The 23963-nt window shown below is 44.4% G+C and overlaps 1 protein-coding gene across 1 annotated transcript in view; it reads right to left on the bottom strand.

Moving 5' to 3' along the window:
- The window catches only part of ACAP2 (ArfGAP with coiled-coil, ankyrin repeat and PH domains 2), a 178735-nt gene that overhangs the window by 60538 nt on the left and 94234 nt on the right, over positions 1–23963 (bottom strand). The window contains exons 12-14 of the mRNA XM_040347722.1: positions 18936–19036; positions 17609–17714; positions 10724–10920 (exon numbers count right to left, since the gene is read on the bottom strand). Coding sequence (XP_040203656.1) covers positions 10724–10920; positions 17609–17714; positions 18936–19036 — 404 coding nt within the window. The remainder of the gene's footprint in view (positions 1–10723; positions 10921–17608; positions 17715–18935; positions 19037–23963) is intronic.

Below are 23963 nucleotides of genomic sequence, written 5' to 3'. Positions count from 1 at the left end.
CCCCCCTTCCCTTGTTCAATCCCTCCTGACCTGGGTATCCAAATTTCGATATTTGGGGAATGAGATTCAGGGTACCCTCTCCTCATATTTGAATGATAATGTATATCCAGTACTTCACCAACTGACTCCAAGGGACCAGGCCTGGAAGACCATGCCACTCTCTCTTGTGGGTAGAACATCATAAAAATTACCTCTTCCTAAGTTTTTGTATGTATTTTGCAATACCCCAGTCCCTATCACCAATTAATTTTGGGTTAACCTCGACCAGATTATCAGTAACTTTATTTGGGTAGGGTCTATCCCTAGAATAGCAAAATCTACCTTACAATTGCCTTTTCACTGGGGGTTTGGCATTGCCCTGTTTCCGTCAGTGCTATTGGGTGGTGGTTTTGGTGATGGTACACTGGTAGCTTGAGCAGGCGAGGACGAACCCAACTGTCCAATCTGGACGTGGTCATCCTAGGTTCCTACTTAGCCCTGAGTAATTTAGTATTTTGAGGCCTGAAGGCCATACCAATGTATACTACAGTCATAGTATGGGGACAAATGACCCGCAAGTGATCTCACCCCATGCCCCACTTCGGGGTAATTCTCGACTACCGCACCTCCATTCCCAATGTGTGGGTTAGGTTTGGTATTCTTAAAATCCAACCTATAATGCCAGAGGGAAATTTACTTCCCACACTGTGGAGCGTTTCCCAACTTCTAGCACTGCTGACAGGATCCTGTCATCCCTCTACCTTAGAATCTCTGCTAGAGACACTGGTAAAAATATTCAACTGTTTGCCATTTGGCAGAGGGGTATACACTTTCTTAAGGATGAAGGGATTGGGATGAAGGGGTTCAACAATACATCCACTGGTGATATCTGCTAGCAATAGATATATTCAGCTCAAGTTTCTCCACATAGCATACTATACCCCTCAGAGGCTTTCTAAAATCTACCATACACATACTGACAGTTGCCCTAAATGTTTGGGTGGCACAGGGACATTTATGTCTACTGTCTGGTCATGCCCTCTGATTCAGGAATTTTGCAGACAGGTGGTTGAGGGATTAATGTGGTGGGGGATTTAGCTGTAGAGGTAAATCCTAGGGTACTTCTCCTGGGAATCTGCAATACTATCAACCCCAGTGTGCACAAACAGTTTGTCTTCTATGCAGCATTTTATGCCAGGAAAAATAGGATTTTTTGTACTCACCGTAAAATCCTTTTCTCTGAAGTCCATGGACGGACACAGCTCCTTAAATCTTGACAAGTGGGTTATGTTCCCTGTTTACAGGAGAGGACTAGGCAGAAACATGTTAAATAGTTAAATACATGTTACATTAACAGAGTTGAACAGCCCCGCCCAGGGGGCGGTCCCTCCAGACATAACCCTCCTCACTGCAGCTTGCAGCCTCAGTTCGTAACAAGCAGTACAAACCTAAAAAGGAGGGGTGGGAGCTGTGTCCGTCCATGGACTTCAGAGAAAAGGATTTTACGGTGAGTACAAAAAATCCTATTTTCTCTTATCGTCCATGGACGGACACAGCTCCTTAAATCTTGACAAGTGGGACGTCCCCAAGCAGTGTCAAAAAACGAGGGGTGGGAAATATATCAGCAAAAACAATTTTAACTTCACCCCAAAACAAGCAGAACTCCTCAACGGAGGAGGTGCAACTTTAAACAGCCGCCGGCAAAAACTAGCGGCTGAAAAAAACATCATAAGATGCACTCACAGCAACCATGTAAACTCTGGAAAAAGTGTGAACGGACGAGCAAATCGCCGCCTCGCACACCTGTGAGACCGACGCATGATGTCGAAAAAAAAAAAAACCCAGGAAGCACCAATTGCCCTGGTCGAAAGTGCCGTGACCGGAAAGGGGGGCCCGCCCTTAGGAGCATAGGCCTGTATGACGGCCTGCCCGATCCACCGAGAAATGGTGGTCGACGAGACCGCCAGGCCCTTTTGTGGACCAGACACCGACACAAAAGAGAGTCAGAAGCTCCGAAATGGAGCCGTAGTAGGCTGGTATACCCGCAAAGCACGTACCACGCCTAAAGTATGAAAGGCCAAAACCTCCTTCGGAAGAAGGGAAGGTCGCGGGCGCACCATCACCTAATCCTTATGGGGGATCAAGCATGGCGAATTAAAGAGAAAACCGCCAACTCAGAAACCCCTCTAACAGAGGTAAAGGCCACTAAAGGGGCCACCTTCTGAGATAGTGTCAAGAGAAAATCTCTCTGATGTTTCCAAAAGGAAGGTTCCTGAAGAACCGAGAGCACCAGAGTCAAAACGCATGGGGGAAGAGATGGGCCAAGAGGGGAAAGTATATGACAAACCCCTTGCACACAAAAAAAGGGGACCCACCAGGGAACGGGCCGCAAAAAGGCCACTAAAAGAACACAGCCAAGGCTGAAATCTGCCCCCAAACGGTGCTTTAAGCAATTTTTAGATCCAATCCAAGCTTTAAAAACAGCAGGACCCTGGACACCGAGAGTACACCCGTGGACGTCACTCCAGCCCTTCGCACCAAGAGAGGTGCGACGGTAGATCCTCCGGAAGAAGACTACGGTGCCCTGTTGAGATGACCGAGTCAGACAGACCCTGGTCACCTAAAGTCTGGCTTCCAATAACCATGTTAAGCAAGTCAGTGACTGTACAACAGGAGGAAGTATGGGACCTCGAGACAGGAACCTCCTGTACCAGGCGCCCGATATCAGCGTACCAAGGACGCCGAGATTAATCTGGAGCTTTTAGAATCATCGGGATCTCCTCAGCATCCACTCTGTGGAGCGGCCGAGGAAGCAACTACCATGGAGGAATGGCAAAAAATCACCGATACAGACAACACAGGGCCACCAGCGCGACTGACGCGTCTGTACAAGATCACTAGACCTGGCCACTAACCGACACCCTTGCGGCGGAGACAAGCTGCCAGGAGATCCATGCCATGTGAGGCTCACCTCCTGTAAGGGAGCCGAAACACCCCAAGCACAAAGACCAGTCGCCCTGGTCCAGCATCTGGCGACTCCAGTAGTCCGCCTGCCGGCATACCTGATGGTAGACTGAAGCCACGGCCGTGGCGTTGTCCGGCTGAAACCAGATCGGTCGACCACAAGGAGAAGCATAGCCTGATCGCCTAAAATAGTAGGACAATGAACAGTAGACAGCACCTGGTATTCCCAGGCGGTCTCCCACCAGGCACTAGCCAGGCCCGACCCTGGGTAGCTACCGAGACCAGACACATTCAAGGAGGTGTGGTCATAGGTCCACGCAAGTCCAGCGACTCAGGGCCGACTGGACCCCCCAGTTTTGTGAACCTCCAGGTTCACAACCCGTGAGCTGGCATCCGTCGTAAACACCGACCACTGGAAGGAAGGAACAACTTCCCGGACCGAAGAGTCGGGAATCTCTGTCACCAACTCAGAGAGACTCTGACTAGGTGGCGCACAGGAATCTAATGATTTCAGAGACAAGAGATTTTTACCACCTGGACAGTAGTTCCACTGGAAAACCAGGGTGTGGAACTGGGCATACAGTACCACCTTGAAGGAGGCTACCCACAGACCCCGAACCAGCAGGCGCCCGGAGAGAAGACCGATTGCGTGATGCCAATACCTTCTCTGCAGACTGAAGAGTCTGCAATTTCTCCAGGGGAAGAAGGACCTTTGCCACTGAGGAGTCTGGATCAACACTAGATACTCCAACGCTGAGTTGGAACCTAGCATGCCCATAATTTGAACCCTGGGTCGCACACATGGAGGGCAGGCTTGCTGCCACTGAGCTACACTTTCTGGCCTAAACATTTAACATCCACCCGAATCTTCGGAGGGTCTGAATGGGAATAACCCATCCACTAGGTCGGAGACAGAAGCTGCTCTCAGAAGAAAGTCGTCAAAGTAGCCAATGAGGCAAAGCCTCGCTGTCCCAACAAAATTCAAATAAGTGCGAGCTCCTAGCTGAAAACCCATGGTGCTGACGCCAGATCAAAAGGGAGGGCCACAGGCTGACAGAGACCCTTCTCTCATCACGAAGCACAGAAAAAAACACTGTGACATGTGCAAAACGGGACATGCATGTATGCGTCCCTGATGTCCGAGGACGTCATGACATCCCCCGGATGAAGCGCAGCTACCACCGAACAAATGGATTCCATGCGGAACTACCCGACGTTCACAAAGGTATTTAGGGCCTGAGGCCCATAGAAAACCCCCAAAACTCTCGTCCTGCAGGAAAGGTAAAATTACCTTGCAGCTTAGCAAATCCCACACTGCCCAAGGCAGACCGACGGGCCGGGAGGGGAAGACACAAGGACAGAACTTTGTTCTGTGGATAGGAGGAAACCCTATCTAGTACTCCGAAGAGACCACCTCGCAGACCCACTAGTCGGAGAGCAGGGAGGTTTCACTGAATTGTGAACCTGCAAGCCGCCCCTCCCACCTAGAGACAGGGAGGGAAGGCTACATACATTGTCAGGATTTGGGTGCCGGCGTGATCGGCTTATGCACCCAGGGACAGATTAGTCCCCCAGCTGGGCCTTTGACGGCCTGGGAGGGTTGCCCCTAAATAATACACACACATAGTGTGTATGTATATTATGTAGGTGTATGCACACATGTCTTTGGAGGAAACCGGAGTACCCGGAGGAAACCCACGCAGACACAGGGAGCGACAATGCAAGCTCCAGGCAGATTGGCGTCAGTGTGCAGATTGGCGTCAGTGTGCAGATTCGAACCAATGACTCTTTTGCTGCCAAGTAATGGAGTTAAGCACTACACCACCGTGTGCATAAAACCATTCTGAAACAGACGCCCTGGATAACAAGGGCGCAGCATTCAATGAAGCATCACAGACCTATATGAGGCCCTGGACCAGCTGGTCCGCTAGGCTAATAACCTCAGGAGAGAGTCGGTGCTCCTCCACTGTCTGGTGCAAAATGCTCACTCTGTGAGTTGTATACAGCACTAGGGGTCAGGACTACTCCAAGATGGCCGCCGAGCGTTCAGAACGCGGCCACAGGAAAATGGCCAGCACAATGTAAGCTGCGCCATAGCGTGGCTACGATAAAATGGGCGCCAATGGGAGTTTTCAATGTAATTGAAACACCTCCCAAAAAATAGCGCCAGCGACCACTGAGATCCCAGTGTAGTGGCCACAATAGGCCGCAAGCCAGACCCCAGCATGGTAAACATGGAACGGGTCAGTACTTCGGATCTTCTATCAGTCAGATCCATACAAGCAGGAGCTCCCGCCCGGCGGTGAGGGACTACAAAAGCCCTCAGTGGCTTTTCTCACTCCGCATCTCAGAAATTATCAAAGAAGGGCACAGAAGGAAAAAACCTACACAGCGGTCTGATTTGCGTGATCCAAAAAGACCGAGCCCTCGGCGGAAACCCAGCTGCACTATGCAGCTTAGGAGAGTCCCTTGCAGCAGTAAAAAGCGCACCCATAAATGCCTTATTCTGCCTTTTTTTTTTTTTTTTTTTTTTAACTAGGTACCTAGTCCATGGCTCCATAACAGAGCATTCCCCAGGGGATAACGGGGAAGGGGGCACTCTTTTACCGCCCGCCCGCAGTCCACCCCCACCCTGGCACAAACTGTGTCCAGGACTAACAATAAAAACTCTGTGGGAATCCCAGGTGCTAACACCTGCTGCCACCACCAGCATGTGGGGAAGGACCCAGATACTGACTCCAATATTTACATAGTGTGTATTATAATATGCACACCTGTCCATACAAATAGACAAAAGCTCCTAGAGCCCTATTCAGGGCCTCTCACCCACTTGCTGCGCTGACCAGGGGTAACCAGGGGACTCCCTCAGGAGGAGACTGCCCAGCGCTGCCTGTGAGGAAAAGAACCGTGAGGTAACTCTGCAGGGACCTGTGTTTAAACAGGAAAAGCCTCCTGGGGCTGTTTTATTTAAGCATAAGACACAGATAAAGCATAAAAAGCAAAACCGTTACATGTGTCACCAATCAGTCAGCGTCTGCTGAAGTATAATCATAAACATCTGTGCTCATCACAGGGCTTTTTACCTCACAGGAAAGCCCAATACAAAAAAGAAAAAGCACAGGCCAGATAACACAGTCCCCTCAGGAAGGCCCCCTCCCCCCTGACAGCGGCAATGTTAGCAATGCAGCAAGGGAAAGGAGCAGGGAAGTAAGGGGAAGGGACCCCCGAACCCCAGGAATGCCCAGCCGTACCAACCCACCGAAGCAGGAGGTACTGTACTTACCCGTCCAAGCGAGGACTCGCTGACGCATTCCTGACAGAACTACAACCGCAATGGAGGTAGCTGTCGGCCCGGTCCACTGTGAGTGAGACAACACCACAGCCCAGTCATATGTGGACCTCGGAGCAAAGCTCACTGGCCCCCCCAGGAGTCATGGGGTATGGCGTGGCAGACCAAGCCTCTTTGCATAGGTGTGCCCACGCTTGCTGGTCGGACTGAGTAGACTACAAGGATCTATAATATCCAGCCTGTCTCTCAGCCAACAGTTGAAAGAAGATTCTTCAAGAAAAAGTGAAAATAAAATAAAATAAGATAGAATAAAATAAAATTTCTCCTCAGGGCGCTGGGCCCAAAGGGAGCCATACGTCCTTCTCCTTTGCTAGGCAGAACGAAACTGAGGCTGCAAGCTGCAGTGAGGAGGGTTATGTCTGGAGGGACCGTCCCCTGGGCGGGGCTGTTCAACTCTGTTAATGTAACATGTATTTAACTATTTAACATGTTTCTGCCTAGTCCTCTCCTGTAAACAGGGAACATAACCCACTTGTCAAGATTTAAGGAGCTGTGTCCGTCCATGGACGATAAGAGAAACCATTTTGTCCAAATGGAAACAGGCTGACCCCCCCAGGATCTCACAGCGGAGCTTGCCTGTGGATGCTGTCCTACCCATTTACAAGCTCACCTATATGAGCTGCAAATGTCCTAAAAAGTTTGACAAGATCTGGGGAGAATGGGTGAAGGCCAGACCCATGATTACCTAATGACTAATATATGCCGAGATACTAATGTGAAGACTGGTGTGCTAATACTTTATCTCCACTCCCCCTCTTCTCCCTTTTTTCTACCTGCTGCCTTTCAGTCCCCGCCCCCCCCCCCCCACAAAACCAACCCCCTTCTCCTCAACCTTGTACTGCCCCACCGATCCATTTCTCTTCTCATTTTAGTTCTTTAAGGTTTTACTCCATGTGATACAAAATGTCAGATCTTCCTAATGAAATATAATGTACACTGCTAAAGAGAGCTTTTCAATGATCAATGTTTTTTGTTCACCTTGTGTGATGTGGTGAAATGTGTGCCCTACAGTTTTCTTTTTCTTTTGTATATGATAAATAAAAACCTTTCTGTTAAAAAAAAAAGTGAACCTGTGTTGACAGAATTACGTGGTCCGTCACTGCTGACCATCTGAAGATGCAAGAGGTCTGGTGGTCCTGCTGACCCAAACGTTACAATTTCTGATTCATTGACCCAAAATTAAATATACACAACAAAATTCAAGATTTCAATGAATACTTGTTCCAGGTCAGTAACGCAAAGATTTTAAAACCAGAGAATCCAGGTTTTAAGAAGGTACGTGATAGCAGTTTACATACTTCTCTAAATAATCAAAATTTGCTTTAGATTAAAAAAAAAAAAATCAAAAAAAAAAATCAAAGAGATGCATTATCTATGCAATCAGTACAAGTTTACCTACCTAGTACAAGGCTACTACTGGATACAAAAATTATTATGTAGACAAATTGTGACACCAACAGCAAAGCTATAATCATATATACAGAAGCAGCGCTAAATCAATAAACAGGAGAATAAATCAATCTTTGTTAAAAAATATTGTGTTGTAATAACACCACCAAACTTATTTCATACCAAACAGGTGACTAATTTGTGAAAGAAATTCAGTCCATAAAAAGCTCATCGGTGAGGGCATAAAGAAAAAAAAATGTTGAAGGACAAAGTTCAGAAAGGAGCAATCAATGCATAATCCAATTATTTCATGAGTGTTCCCAATATTCAGTGCTTCCACCACCAGGTGATGCCATATAAATAAGTCTCTTACCGAATCCTGTGGACCATCATATCATATAATATGGCCAGATGCACATTTTAAATCCCTTAGGATGGGAAGCCTCCTCTCTACTTTCTGTCTTTTAAGCAGAAAGTGATGTCAGGTACAGACAGGAAGTAGAGAGGAGGAGAAGTTGCTGAAAGTGGCAACAGAGGAGATGGATCAACCCTGACTGGACAGATACCTGGTGTTTGGAGTCTTCCCATCCTAAGGAATTTAACACGCGCATTTGACCATATTATATGATGGTCGACAGGATCCGGTAAGAGCCTCATTTATCTGGCATCACCTAGTGGTGAAAGCACTGAATATTAGTAACATAGGAACACTCATGGAATGACTGGATTATGCATTTACTGCTCCTTTCTGAACTTTGTTCTTAAACACTTTTTTCTTTATGCCCTCACTGATGGGCTTTTTATGGACTGAATTTCTTTAACAAAATTTGTTTATCACTTCATTTTTTAACAAAGATTTATTCACCTCTTTGATTTACCGCTACTTCTATATATGAATACACTACGATCAAGCCATTTGCACTAGAGGTGCACCGAAATGGAAATTTCAGACCCGAAACGAAACCAAAATAAAAAAAAATGTCAAGCCGAAACCGAAAATTACTTTTTTTTTTTTTTAAATAATTGTATGTTAAAACACCACCCCCACCTCCTGCCAGCTCTTGCCGCCATCACCTCCTGCCCCCACCACCTCTTGCCGCCATCACCTCCTGCCAGCTCTTGCCGCCATCACCTCCTGCCAGCTCTTGCCGCCATCACCTCCAGCTCTCACCACCACCTCCTGCACCCACCTAAACCCTCCAGGAGACCTCAGCACTCCTTCCCAATACATTTATTGCTGGAGGTACCGGAACTGAATTCTTGCTGGATGTAACGGGGAGGGAATACTTAAAATATATATGAAAATGTGGGTTCTAAGTATTTTCGGGGAAAAAAAAAAAGCTGCTTTTTACATGTAAACAAAAAAAAATTCCTGCAATAGTAAATGACAGCAGCAGGAGGTATCCAGAGATACAAGATGGTTATATCCGAATGCAGACAAATACTGCCAGGTCAGCACATCATTTTATATGAATGGGACACACCTGATGGGTACAGACAACCCAGGGCCAACACATCTTTTAAATATTGTTTCTCAAATACAAGGCAGGCCAGTGTGTCTGCACACTACATAAACATGCTTGCTTGGCTGTTGTGAGTAAGCCTGATTATGCATGTTTGGTGGTCATGGACTGGTGGTCTGACAGTCAGTCACAGACATTACCTTAACTGCTGGCATAAGCGAGTCCCGCTGTCGGGTGATGAAATCAGCAGCTTGCTCGAGGGGTTGGATGGCGCCCAGCCCCCACAGAGCGCGGACTTGACTGAGTCTGAGGGGGAGCCGCATGGACAGCCGCCGATGGTCAGTGACTGGCTGCGACGTCATGACGTTGATGCTGGCGGTAGCAGAGCCAAAGGTCAGGGGAAACAGGAAACGAGCCGTACGCACGGTAATTAAGTCCTGCGCTGAGGTGGGACATTATCGGCCAGTATTTTGTTGTTTCGGCATGCCCCTAAAAAACGCGATTTTCGGCCGATATGTATTGGCACCAATATATCGGTGCACCCCTAATTTGCACCCTTATTGCCTGTTAACAAATGTGCATTGTGGCAAAAAACGGTCATGTTACGGCAATGTGCGGTAAGGCACTGCACATGGATTGGTTCATTAGAGTGATTTTTTTTTTTTTTATCCACCTGCACCGCACTGCAAATAATGCAGCAAACTCAACATTTTTATGTGCTGAGGTGTAATGCAGCCAACTCATTTTGAATGCGCTGATTAATATACAAAAACATGTGTGGTGTGTATGGGTCTTCACAGAAAACAGATTCACAGATCTGCACTGCCACTCATTCTTTGCCTTTTCCACGTGATATAAACAGGAACTGAAGAAAACGTCACATTAAAGCTGAGTTCCATCCTAAAGGATATTGACGGCACGGCTGGGGCTTCCTCGCCAGTAGCCGAAAAGGCTACACTGCCGGGTACCCTTACTCGCAATGGCGGCAGCAGCACCGGACAGCTGATGGAAACATCAGCTGCAGGTGCCGACATCGCTGGACTCCAGGACAAGTAAGCGTCCAAATATTAAAAGCCAGCAGCTACAGTATCTGTAGCTGATGATTTTTTTTTTTTTTTTTTCAGGGCGGAACACCTTAAGAAATCTGAGCTATGTAGCTGTTTTACAGAGTAGATGTCCGGGACTATGACCTTGTGTATTATGCCTTGAGGAAAAAAGTTACAGGGCAGATTAAATAGATACAATCAATGCGGTTGAGATAAAAGAAAACTAGAGCATGACGTACTGTTTGTTAGACAAATACAGTGTACCAAATATCACTGAATGGTGCCATATACTGCCTGATTTCAGAAGGAGGATTTTTTTTCATGCTTTACTTTGTACAATACATTTTGCCATCCTTAACCATTTTTAAGATGGCATGTTAATCACTTAAAAAATGTACTTATTAATTTATTGATGGCACAAATTATTAAAATATGCAGCCTACATAACCTTAAACAGACAAATCAAAAACATAATTGAAATAGAATTCTCTTCATTTAAAAGGCTATATAGAAGGAGTCCTCTGTCTGCTTACCTGTGAATTCCTGAACATTCGATGCATAAAGTAATACCTAGGTTAATACTAGCCCAGCGAGGCTCTGGTATGCCACAGTCACAGCACTTTGTATTACCAGGTATACACTGCACCTTCTGCAGAGCACTCTCCCCTTTAACAAGTTTTGTCTCAGTTACAGGGCTAGTGTTAGATATGGAAGGATTCTTGTCCGTTTTCTGTAACAATAAAAAATTCATATCTTTACAATATGCACACATTTTGGCGTTATTAAAGCTCTGGAAATTAAATAAAACTTTGTCCCCATTACTTACAAGTATGCAGATCAATATGTCAGAAGTCAATCTCTGCATACTTGTTCAAGGTCCATGACTTAAAGTACTAAAACCATAGTGACAACCAGGTTAGTATCTTTAAGCAGAGGGGTCAATCAAGTCCACCTGCATGGTTTTCTCTTGCTTTTAAGCCATGCGGTTACGATTCCCCATGTAATCATATATACAATTCACTAGAGGGAAGAAAATGTAACTTTTCTGTACAGGAGCCCTCTGGTAACTCCGTAGGAATTACTGGAGAACTTACTTAAGGTGGCGACAACAGTGGCTTGTCTTAGGCTGCATTCACACCTAGGCGTACAAAATCGCGGCGTCAAATTGTGGCGTTTTGTACCGCGATTTGCGGCGACAAAACGCCGCGATTGTGAATGCAGCCTCACCCCCTCTATGGAGATGGTTCACATCTCCTATGCCGAACGCCGAAAGCCGCCTGAAAAAAAGGTCCGGGACTTTTTTTCAGGCGGCAGGCGTACGGCGTGGAGATGTGAACCATCTCCATAGAGGGCAATGTGTTTTCATCCCTCCAGCGTCTCGGGGCTGCTGCGGCGTCACACTACAGGCGACAAAACGCCTAGGTGTGAATGGGGGCTTAAAGGAGAAGTATGGCCAAAGCTCTCTTGGCCATGTTTCTCCTTTGGGTCACAGGAGCGCACTTAGTACTGAACGCCTGTGACCCAGATTCAGTTGACGTCACAGAGGCAGTCCAGGCTCAGCAGAAATCCCAACAAGAATGTTGGGATCCGCCCAGATGCCTGGCCAGAAGCTGGCTCAGCCTCTCTGCTGAAAGCCAGAATCAGACTCTCCCACCCCTCTACAGCCTGGTGCTCCAGTGAGCATTGGAGGGGTAGAGCACAGAGCAGACTCGAAAACTGTCTTGGATCACTCAGTTCTCAATGTAGAGCCAGCGGGCGACAGATGCAGCATCAGATGCATTCTGCAGCCATCTAGGTGAGTTACATAGTTAGGTTGAAAAAAGACAAGTCCAAAAAAAAAAAAAAAAATTCAATCCCATATAAACAAACCTATACCCACAGGTGATCCAGAGGAAGGCAAAAAAAAAAAAAAAACACAAACAGCAAAGCATGATCCAATTTTCTACAGCAGGGGAAAAAAATCCTTCCCGATCCCCTGAGAAGCAATCAGATTTTCTCTGGATTAACTTTACCTAGAAATGTTAGTACCCAGTTATATTGTGTACATTTAGGAAAGAATCAAGGATTTTTTTAAAGCAATTGACTGAGCTGGCCAGAAGCACCTCTGCAGGGAGTCTATTCCTTATTTTCACAGCTCTTACTGTGAATAAACCTTTCCGTATTTGAAGATGAAATATTTTTTTCCTCTAGACATAAAGCGTGCCACCTTGTCCTCTGTGATGACTTTAAAGTAAATGACAACACCAATTTTACAATATGGACCACTTATGTATTTGTACACGTTGATCATATCCCCCCTTAAAGTGATACTATAGTTTCACATTTAAAAAAACAAACCAATCATACTTACCTCCACTGTGCAGTTTGTTTTGCACAGAGTGGCCCAGATCCTCCCGTTCTGTGGTCCCACGGCGGCTCTTGCGGTTCCTCCACACAATACATTACCCCCTCCGGAAAAGCTCTCTCCCGAGGGGGTTAACTTGCGGGCGTGCTCCAGTTGCATACACTTGACGTACATAACCGCCAAGTGTATGACTCAGCCCCTGGCGGCCGCTTCATTGGATTTGATTGACAGCAGCGGGAGCCAATGGCTGCGCTGCTATCAATCTATCCAATAAAGAGCCAAGAAGCCGTGGGGAGAACGATGCGTGATCGCGCCCACAGAAGTTCGGGGCTCGGGTAAGTAAAACGGGGGCTGGGGGGCCGGAAAGTGCAGGGTGTTTTTTCACCTTAAAGGAGTTCTCTGAGCTAAAACTTTTAATCCCCGCTGTGCCCGGGCTGTAAAAACGATAGTTTTACAGCCCGGGCACAGCGGGGGTTAAAAGTTTTAGCTCAGAGAACTCCTTTAATGCATAGGATGCATTAAGGTGAAAACACGAGGCTTTACAACCCCTTTAATCTCATCTTCTCAAGAAGGAATAGATTCAGTTCCTCTAATCTTTCCTCATAGCTGAGCTCCTCCATGCCTCTTATCAGTTTGGTTGCCCTGGAGTATGAAAGTTTGTTTTGTTAGATTCCCACAATATTGTTTGAAAGTATTGTCAGTAGATTGTTGATGTGGAGGTAGAACTCTGCACATTGAATCAGCACAGCAGGAAAATACTTAGTTTAAAAAAAAAATAGACCCCGACCACTCCACTCAAAATAGAGGATTCTATTTTGATTATACAGTGGTTAACTAGTAACGCGGTTAACAAGCGTTTTGAAAGACAAGCAACTTTTAAAAAAAATCTGACTGTTTGCGAGTGTTGACTCTCAAAACGAGCAGAATTAAAGCCAATGAGGTGTGCAGTACCACATTTGGCCAGAGGTGCGGGGGTGCCGGTGACACTCAAAACGTTTAGGAAATACTCTAAATCACTCAAACACTCCATTCCCAAGCCTTTCCAAGGGTTTCCGAGTTCAGCCGAGCTGTCCCCAAGTATTTCCGAAGCTCTCCGGCGCTCCCCACCTCTGGCCACATGCGGTATTGCATGCAATAGAAGTCAATGCAGAACAAATTATCTTTGTTTCCAAGGACTTTGAAAATGCGCTGACGCACGAAACATGTAAGCCACGGCAGTTCTGAGCTTGCAGTCCACCACTATAGACGGGTCTTCTGTTTCTTCCCGCTTCCCTCTGTTTCCGGGGGAACGCGGACGTCATCCAGTGCACCCGGTTTCCGGCCAGCCTGTTCTGGCTCCATTCCCCCAGCGGTGGATACTGCACTACGCTGTCAGCAGCTCAGCGGCTCCACAGCTCAGCAGGGTTTCACGCCCAAGTCCAACTGCAGGGCTCGCTGTGTTCTCAAGGGGGCTTCTCACCACTGTGATTCCTCACTTGGATGCCAGTGGAGCTTGACCACCAGCTAGTGTTAAAGAGTCAAGATACTATTCTCCCCTTTCAGCCACCGGGCTTCCATCACCACCCACATGGATTTTGACATCTCTCTCCCATGCCCCACTTGCACGCCGACTTGTTGATGTTGACCCTTCCTCAAACGGACATTATAGTGGTACCATTGATCATTTTTATACCAGTATCTATTTTGGCCATATGTTTTATTACTGCTTCTGCAACTTTTTGAAAGTTTATCATTACTGACAGTTGCTGCATATTCATATCAATTGTTTATTCTCCTTATAGCGCAATGAATCAACTTTCTAATAAATTTACAGACTTCTAAGTATTTATGCTTTACCCATAGAGCTTTTGTTTTTGATTTCCGTTATGCATCCTTCCAGTGGTTGGCAGCTGCACTGGGTATTAGTTTATTTTATATTTTCCAGGTTTTGCACCACCCACGCAGATGGCCGACAGTTTGTAGCACTTAAGGAACTTTGTATATGCAAGCATGCTGTGCTGCATATACAGACTTATTTTAATGTTGCGGGTTTAGTAACACTAAGTTTGCCATCTATGATTGTATGGAGTACTATTAATTTAAGAACTGGAGAACATTATCACGCATTGTTTCCAATTACAAGGAATAAAATACAGCTTTCTGTGGACATGCAATTACTGCCTGTATACTAGGGCTACACATTGAGAAGACTTCCTTTCTCAGCAGGAGCTTATGCTTTAATATTAGAGGGGTGTGTCATGTAGTTGAATATTGGGACTGTTACTTGGATACTATTTCTGGATTGTGTTGGTCTAAATAAAAATGGTTTACATCTATACCCTGGCAGGATAACTCCCTACAAAGATTGTCTACTCAGAGAATAATCCCTTTTATGCTAGGGCTTTTGCCTTGATAAAAAAAAGGGGAGCAACTACCGGGTAGATAACCATTTGTACTGTATGTTTATACCTATATCTTTGTTGGATAACTAGGCAGTCAGTAACTAGCTCTTAAATTCTTGGTAAAAAAAAAAAAATACACTGCTACATGACATCATGGATAGATTCAGCACATTCGCATTGGAGAAATGTTTGTTCGACACAGAGAATACAGAATATTGGTTTAGCAGCCTCTTAGAATTGCCTATAAGATGGACTGTTCAATAAGTCATATTAATACACTATGAAGTTTAGGCATGACTAGCCTCATCCTAAAAATACATTTAAGGTTACCACTACTTAGGAAATAAATGCAGCTCAACCGTGTATTTTTAAGGCCCCAATAACTGCCTGAAGTCTGAACAGTGGAAAATCATTCAATGAGGACACTCGTTCCATTAACAACTGTTTAACCACTTCCATACAGGGCACGTATACACCTTCCCGCCCAAGCCAATTTTCAGCTTTCAGCACTGTCGCACTTTGAATGGCAATTGCGCGGTCATGCTACACTGTACCCAAACAAAACTGGCGTCCTTTTTTCCCCACAAATAGAGCTTTCTTTTGGTGGTATTTGATCACCTCTGCGATTTTTTTTTTGTGAGCAACAACTAAAAAAAGACTGAAAATTTTGAAAAAAAATATGTTTTTATTTTTTTCTGTAAATTTTTTTGTAAATAAGTACGTTTTCTTTCAATTACGGGCACTGATATGGCGGCACTGATGGGCACCGATGAGATGGCACTGATGGACATCGATGAGGTAGTACTGGCGGGCACAGATGAGGTGGCACTGATTGGCGGCGCTTGTATATGGCACTGATGGGCACACATAGGCGGCACTGATGGGCACACATAGGCGGCACTGATGGGCACACATAGGCGGCACTGATGGGCACTCATGGGCGGCACTGATGGGCACTCATGGGCGGCACTGATGGGCACTCATGGGCGGCACTTATGGGTGGCACTGATGGCTGCTTATGGGTGGCACAGATGGGCACTGATAGGTGGGCACTGGGCATGGATGGGCACTGTGGGGTGGCACTGATGGACACTGTAGGGTGGCACTGATGGACAATGTGGGGTGGCACTGATTTAGCTATGTTGCCAGTCAGTGCCCATTTGTGGGCACTGATTGGCATCTTTTTTTTTACAGACTTTTTTTTTTTTTTTTGCCCACCCTGGTGGTCCAGGGTGGGCTTCCCTGGTGGTCCATGTGGCGATCCGAGGGGGGGGCTGCGCTGATAAACAATCAGCGCGAGCCCCCCCCCCTGTCAGGAGAGCCGCAGATCGGCTCTCCTCTACTCGCGTCTGTCAGACGCGAGTGAGGAAGAGCCGACAACGGCTTTTCCTGTTTACATCGTGAACAGCCGTGATTCGACACGGCTGATCACGTGGTAAAGAGTCTCCGTGAGAGACTCTTTACCGAGATCGGTGTTGCGGGGTGTCAGACCCGGGGGCGCGCAGCGGCTCAGAATCCTGAGGACGTCATATGACGTCCGGTCAGGATCAGACAACCACTTTGCCGCCGTCAATATGTCATTGGCGGGCGGCAAGTGGTTAAAGGATGAGAAAAAAATTAATTAAAAAAAAGCATATATCTTTTTGCAGGTAGAAAAATTTGCATTATTTTTGTTTTATTTGGAGCTTGGAAAGCATTGCACCAGCGATCAGCAGATTACGGGTACCATGCAGGGCTCCTGTAAGCTTCTCAGTGTTTGTCTGCTGATCCCTCATACAGGCAGGCAACACACTGACAAGAAACAATGAACTACCAGAGCGCTCAACAGCGCCATGGTAGTTCATTGAGAACTACAAGCCGACAGCTGCAAAGGTTGTCAGTACTTGTAGTTTCCTATTCACAGAACTCTGAATAAATGAAATTGCTGGGCAAGCAGAGCCCTGCACGGCCGCATTATTTTCAAACAATGACAACGGGCACCCAAAGAAAATGCCTGTTCTGTGTCACTGGGAGTGGGGAGAGACTACAGTTGCTGGAACACGCAACATGTTTCAAAAGGTGATCTTATTCTTTAACCCCTTTACAACCGCCCAATACATATGTGCAGCATCAAAATGGTAGGCTTCGCTGGGCGGCCAATGTTTATGTGCCTAGAGCAGGGATATGCAATTAGCGGACCTCCAGCTGTTGCCAAACTACAAGTCCCATGAGGCATAGCGAGACTCTGACAGCATCAAGCATGACACCCAGAGGCAGAGGCATGATGGGACTTGTAGTTTGGCAACAGCTGGAGGTCCGCTAATTGCATATCCCTGGCCTAGAGGATGCTTCCAGCAAAAAGACTGAGCTGTCAAAGCGAGCTCTCAGTTCAGGCTAAAAAATGGTAAACATCATGACAAGGGTTACATGATTGCCAAAGGGCTGCTGGGGTGGGCAGGAAGAGGTTGAGTTCCACTAACTTTGGAAATATTTCCTCTGACCTTTTGTGTCTGCAGTACAGGCTGTGAGGGAATTGCGCCAAATGGGACACAAAGAAAAAAAAAAAGGGTCTTAGTTTAAATCATGCCCTAACCTATACAGAATCTAAAAAAAGGTTTTACCTCTGTGAAAAATAATAATAATTGCCTTTAGTTATGCTTTAAAGACCTAGGAAACTAAAGACAGATACGTTATGCTACTCATTTGTTGCTAACCTCTGCTTCATCACTCTTCTCTCTGTAGGCTGTAGCTATACTTGTTTGCACAGCTTTTATCCAAGCCTGTCGCAGCTTCTCAGAGTCAGCCTGTAACATGCAGCTCCTGGAAAGGAAAAAAAAAGCACAATATTATTAAAAACATGAGGCTTTACGAGCAAAGTGTACACAGAGAAATAGCATACCATCAACTGAGTTTTTTATTGCATAGTATCTGTTTTTTTATGCAGCTCGTTAACTCAAGTGTGTATTATTAATACGGCACAAAGTGAAAGTCCCTAAGACCAGTTAGTAATTAAAGAAAAAATTACCACTTTTGCATATATTTTTACAAACATCTTTGTTGCACTCTTAAATTCTAAAAAAGGAATACAATATATCTCACTCAAATAAAATGTTGACCCAAAATGATGAATCTAGGTTTTTGGTCAAGACTATTCAAGGCAGGCAATGTGTGAAACCAATATAGTGAAGATCAAAGCCTACTTTCACTATCTCGGCGCTAAGGGCAAATAGGAACTTGTAAACAGAAAAACAATGACTAAATGTTACCATTAGTCATTCAATATAAAACTTTCAGCAGCTGCTTAAAATACAAAACATCTAAAATTATAGTAAATTATAATAAGAAATTAAATTATTATCAGTTACTACAGCAGCGCTAGTTGTCACTATAGACTGTGACCCCTCTTTCCTATGACCATGCATAGAAGGAATTGATATTAAGAAGAAGGGATGTAAGCAAGAGTCCAGTGAAAGAAGTGCTCTAAAATAATGGTGAGTTCTTTGCTGCAGGTGACATCAAACATGCACACTCCTCACTTCAGGCTTCTCCCGTGTCTATCTCCCCTTATGGGTATCTACTCACCAGAAGGTAGAGTTCAACAGGCTCTGAACTTCTGCACCATCCGACCTCCTCCAAAGCCTGTAAACGATCAGCACGCTATGCTCCAAAAATGGCAGCAGCAGCAAGCCATGTGCACAATCTACCCCTAAGGGGAGATTGACACGGGAGAAGCCTGAAGTGTGGAGTGTGCACGTTTGATGTCACCTACAGCGGAGAACTCACCATTCTTTTAGAGCACTTCTTTCACTGGACTCTTGCTTACATCCCTTTATCTTAATATCAATTCCTTCTATGCATGGTCATAGGAAAGAGGGGTCACAGTCTATAGTGACAACTATCGCTGCTGTAGTAACAGATAAGAATTTTATTTCTTATTGTAATTTACTATAACTTTAAAAATGTGTGAAACTGCTGCTATTGTTGGCATTTGTAAAAAAACAAAAAAAAAAAAAAAAAAAAAATAAAAAAAAGCTTACTTACTTAGTAGGAGAAACCACCTCAAAGCAGAAGCGTCTCTCAATGTCTTCACAGTGTTTTACTGTGCACAAACGTAAATCTTCAACAACTACTGTGGGGTTATCCTGTGTGGACAGAAAGACGGGAGGTCACAGTCAAAAAATCTAAATGTTAACAGAAAAAAACAAAACATCATATGTCTAATTTATTTTCAAATAGATTAAAGCCCCTGGTTGAAAATGCCAAGAAATTATAGTACAACACCACAATGGCTTAAGTGAATAACATTGATTATCTCATTACAATGGCAACTGAAAGTCAGTGGGATATATTAGGCAGCAAATCAATATGTCGACAAAGTTGACGTGTTGAAAGTACAGATCGGCTATGATCAGCCCATGCTGACCTGTGTCCACAGCCAAAAGCATGAGCATCAGAACTGGACAACAGAGAAATAGAAGGTAAACTGGTCTGATGAATACCTAATTTACCCGGAGAAGAGACTGCACCAGGATGCGGTATGGAAAGAAGGCAGTATGATGCTTTGGGCAATGCTCTGCTGGGAAACCTTGGTCCTGCTATTTATGTGGATGTTACTTTGACATGTACCACCTACTTAAACATTGTTGGTAAACAAGTAGACCCCTTCATGAAAACGGTATTCCATGATGGCAGTTGGCCTTTTTCAGAAGTATAATGCCCCCCGCCACACTGCAAAAATGGTTCAAGGATGGTTTGAGGAACACAAATGAGTTTCATTTGTTGACATGGCTTCCAAAGTCCCCAGATTGCAATTTATCAGAGCATCTGTGGGATGTGCTGGATAAGTAGAGTCCAACCCATGGATGTCACACGTTGAAACTTACAGAATTTAAAAAGGACCTACTGACAGCTTGGTGCCAGATTCCACAGCATTCCTTCGGTATCCAGTGACATAGACAGGACTGTTTTGGTGGCAAATGTAGGGAAGGATTACAATTTTCATATTATTATTGTCGTCCTTTTCTTCAACAAAAGTTGAGGAAATTTTTTTCCATTGGGAACACTGCTTTAAATGAGAAATGTTTCCCTCATTTTGGAGAAATACCTTCTCACTTCCGTCTTTAGATATACCTGAAAGACTTTTGGCGCTGGGCATATCACTTTTGGTCTTAAGGTAATGCCTTTGTAACAGGTAGAGATGCCTGTTGCATAAGGATGAATCAGAATGGAATCAAGACCAGCCAAGTAACTTCAGTAGAAGCAATTTCAGTAGAAGAACAGCATACTGACTGCTGTTCACTTATATGTCAGACTCTCAAGCAATTAAAAACCTTGCGAATATTGAAGGCCACTCACTTCAGAGCCTTTAGTAAACCTCACCGGGAGCAGTGAATGGATGGGATCATACTGTGAGCTAGCTACTAAAGCATTGATTTTAGGGCTCCTAAATCATCAATATTTCAAATGGTGTGTTGAATATACAAACGAACAATTCATTAATTTTACTTTCAATTTAACAAGTCATTACTAATTTTTTTCAATGCCTTTGCTATAGTCTGCTTAGTGGCCAAAAGGAAATGCTATTTTTTGTTGGTTTTCAGTAAGACCATCTATTTTATTTTTAGAAGTAGAACACTGATCCATAGGTAAATATAACATTATAAGCATAGAGTTGCTGCGCTGAATATGCTTTTGATTATGTCATTTTTGAGGAACATAATAAAAGTTGCAGCGTTAAATAAATGAAATTCAAAGTAAATCCTTATAAAAAAAAAAAAAAAATTGTCCATATAGTACCGAAAATTATTCGCAACTATCCATATACCACATACCAACCGGGTGAGCAGGGTGGTGGACTCAGTGGACAGGTCCTCAGGAGGATGGGTTTTCCTTTACATTTCACAGAATGGCTTAAGATATTGTATAAAAATCCAACTGCCTCAATTAGACTGGGTGGTGGCCTTTTTACTTCCCTTTTCTTTACACATAGGTACACATCAGTGCTGCCCTCTTTCCCCGGATCTATTTGCAATAGCAATAGAACCCATGGCAGAGGCACTTCGCACATCTTCACACATTAAGCGCCTCTGTGTGGGTTGGAAGGAGAGGGTAGCCCTGTATGCTGACGACTTATTGTGGTTTCTAAATTATGCCGGACCCTCCTTACAAGGAGCATTACAAGTATTAAACACCTTTTCCACCCTTACAGGACTGAAAGTTAACTGGACCAAGTCCTTACTTTTCCCCTCATTGATCCTGAGGCCCAGGCTTCTGCTATTTCGAATATCCTACTCCAGTGGGTAGACCACTTTAAATAGCTTGGCGTATGGGCTTCTCGACAGGCCTCAGAGTACATTTCCCTAAATCTAACCACGGTTATAAATGATACTAGGTGTCAGTTGAAGGTGTGGGAATCGCTGTCACTCTCTCTGTTGGGTCAGGTCAATTGGCTAAAAATTAAAGTCTTATCTAAATTTACCTACTTCTTCCACCACTCCCCTTCTTGTGTCCCTAAATCCTTTTTTACCTGCCTAAATTAAATCTTTTCTACCTTTTTATGCGGCCCTCACCCTCCAAAATACAAATTGACCACACTTATGAGACCCTCCTCTCAGGGGGAATGGCTCTCCCAGACTCCCATAAATATTTTATGGTAACTCAGCAGGTTACTGCTGCCTGGTGGCTCTCCCTGGACCATACAAACTCCTACTATCTACTATGCTGGAGGCAGCCATTGTTGGATCCCTAGAGGCTCTGCATGCTCTTACATTTCATGGCCCTCCAGGCCATCCCCTAACTTTATTCTATGTTTATAACCATCAGAGCCTGGAGGGCCGGTTTGTCTAGTAAAAATACCCAGACACCGCAGTGTCACCCAATGCATCCCTCTGGAAGAACCCCTCCATCTCATTTCTTTATGCTACCAGAGCCAGTTGTGTTGACTTAATCTATAATTGAATGTAGCTCTCAGATAGTGGATCAGGGCTTGCTGTGCCCTATGGCCAGTCTATCTGAACATTCTAATGTACCTCTCACACAATTTTAGTTATAGGCAGCTCTCCTACGCCTACCATAGTTAAATTTCCACAGTCCAAAGATAGCGGAGTCAGAGCTTTAACAACTGCTCAAAACTGAATGCAATGAAAAACCTACGCATTTATGTCCACCTGATGTTGGTTTCCTTGTCTTCATTAGACAAACTGAGGGACAAATGGTTGAAGGATGCACCACACTTGGAAGATAATGATTGGGATGACATTTGGGATCCATCATTTAAAACAGTTTGTTTATGTGACAAATAAATCTAGTTTAAAATAGTACATAGAGCCTATTTTACCCCCTCTAGGGGGTAATGAATCCCTCCCACTCTTTGGAGTGCTGGAGGTGTGGTAATTCCAGGGGTGACTATTCCCAAATCTTCTTGTCGTGTTCTAAGATTACAGGTTTTTGGGCAGATATGCTAACCAGCATCAATACATACATGTTAATACAGGTCCTGCAAGCTATTGAAAACTGTATATTAGGCCTTGTTGACAATCTACTTCATACCAGGGTGGAAAAAAACTCTTGTTAGCCATCTCCTTTTTTATGCAAGGAAAGTTATTACCTTGCATTGGAAGAAACATGCTCCTCCTTCCATTCCCTTCTGGAAATGCTTGCTCACCAAAAATCTGCCATTATATAAAAGATACTTAGGTGAATAGGAGATGTCCTGCTAAATACAAAAAAGTTTGGGCCAAATGGTTGCCAGATGCTGCCAAGCTTCATTGATATCAAATAATGAAAGGCCTGGAGATGCCTAGTTGAACTCTTGTCTTATTTGTGCTACGTGTGGGAAATCGGGTCAGTTCTTATTTCATAGATTGGGTCTTGGCACCTGGTGGTGCAGGTTACACGGTCACACCATTGCCAATCTGACGTTGCTTTATCTTACAGAATTTATATCATATGTTTTGAACATATGTCCCCTGCGTGGGCAACGCAAGTTTATCCATTGTATTGTTTCAGTGTTTTTGTCGTACTTGTTTTGTACATGAAAACTTAAAAAAACGGATTTGGAAAAAATAAAATAAAAAAAATAGTCCATATAATGCTTGAACACCAAAGTGCACAGTGACAGATGAAAAGACAGTCCATTGAAGGAATATCCAAAGAAATGCGATTGCTTAGATGACTATCCACCTGGTGCACCTTAGACCGGAAGGAAGGTAACAAACCCCAGACATGACCAATAAGGAAAAAAAAAAAAAGGGGGGGGGGGGTCCATATAGTGCAAAACCGTAAAAACTTTTATTTGGAGGAAAGGCTACTAAAAATGTACTGCAATATTTACAGCAATCCATCTGGGGCACAGGGATTAGGGTTTGTTTGGCCAGCCACGTTACCTTCCTTTCCGATCACTATTTAAACGCTTGTCTAGACTACTATACCGTGGAGTCTAGAGATCTGGTAAACTCACATCCTATCACGGTGGAGGTGCACCAGGTGGATATTCATCTAAACAATCATATTTCTTTGAATATTACTTCAATGGACTTTCTTTTCATCTGTCACTACGCACTTAATGTTCAAGCACTATATTTTTTAATGATTTACTTTGAACTTCATTTATTTAGTCCTGCAATTTTTATATGTTGTTTTTGCACAATTGGTTCTGTTGGGATATTACAAGCAGCTTTATTTTACTTAGGCTATTAATCACCTGCGCAGTAATATATATTTTTTTGCACCATTTTTGATGAAACATGTAGGGCAGAGTCCACGTCTGATGTCACCACATACGCTGGATCTGTGAGATTTCCAATGGTTTCCCCAAAAACAAGCATCTCCATTTTCATGCTGGATTGTATTCATTTTAATGCGATTTATTAGCATTCTTTGAATTTTAATAAATGTTCATACAGTTCATACTATGTGGGTTTTTCTCGCCATGTCTACTATGATACAACATCCTATACCATGAGCCTTGCCATCATTCCCCATTAATGTAAGGAGGGGCAACGTTTTTTTTGTTTTTTTGTTTTTTTTTTAATAATCTAAAGAGTCAGAAACGCTTGATGAGCCCAAAAG

Source organism: Rana temporaria, chromosome 4, assembly GCF_905171775.1.
Source record: "Rana temporaria chromosome 4, aRanTem1.1, whole genome shotgun sequence".
NCBI classification, from domain to species: domain Eukaryota; kingdom Metazoa; phylum Chordata; class Amphibia; order Anura; family Ranidae; genus Rana; species Rana temporaria.
This window is presented reverse-complemented; position numbering and strand designations above follow the sequence as displayed.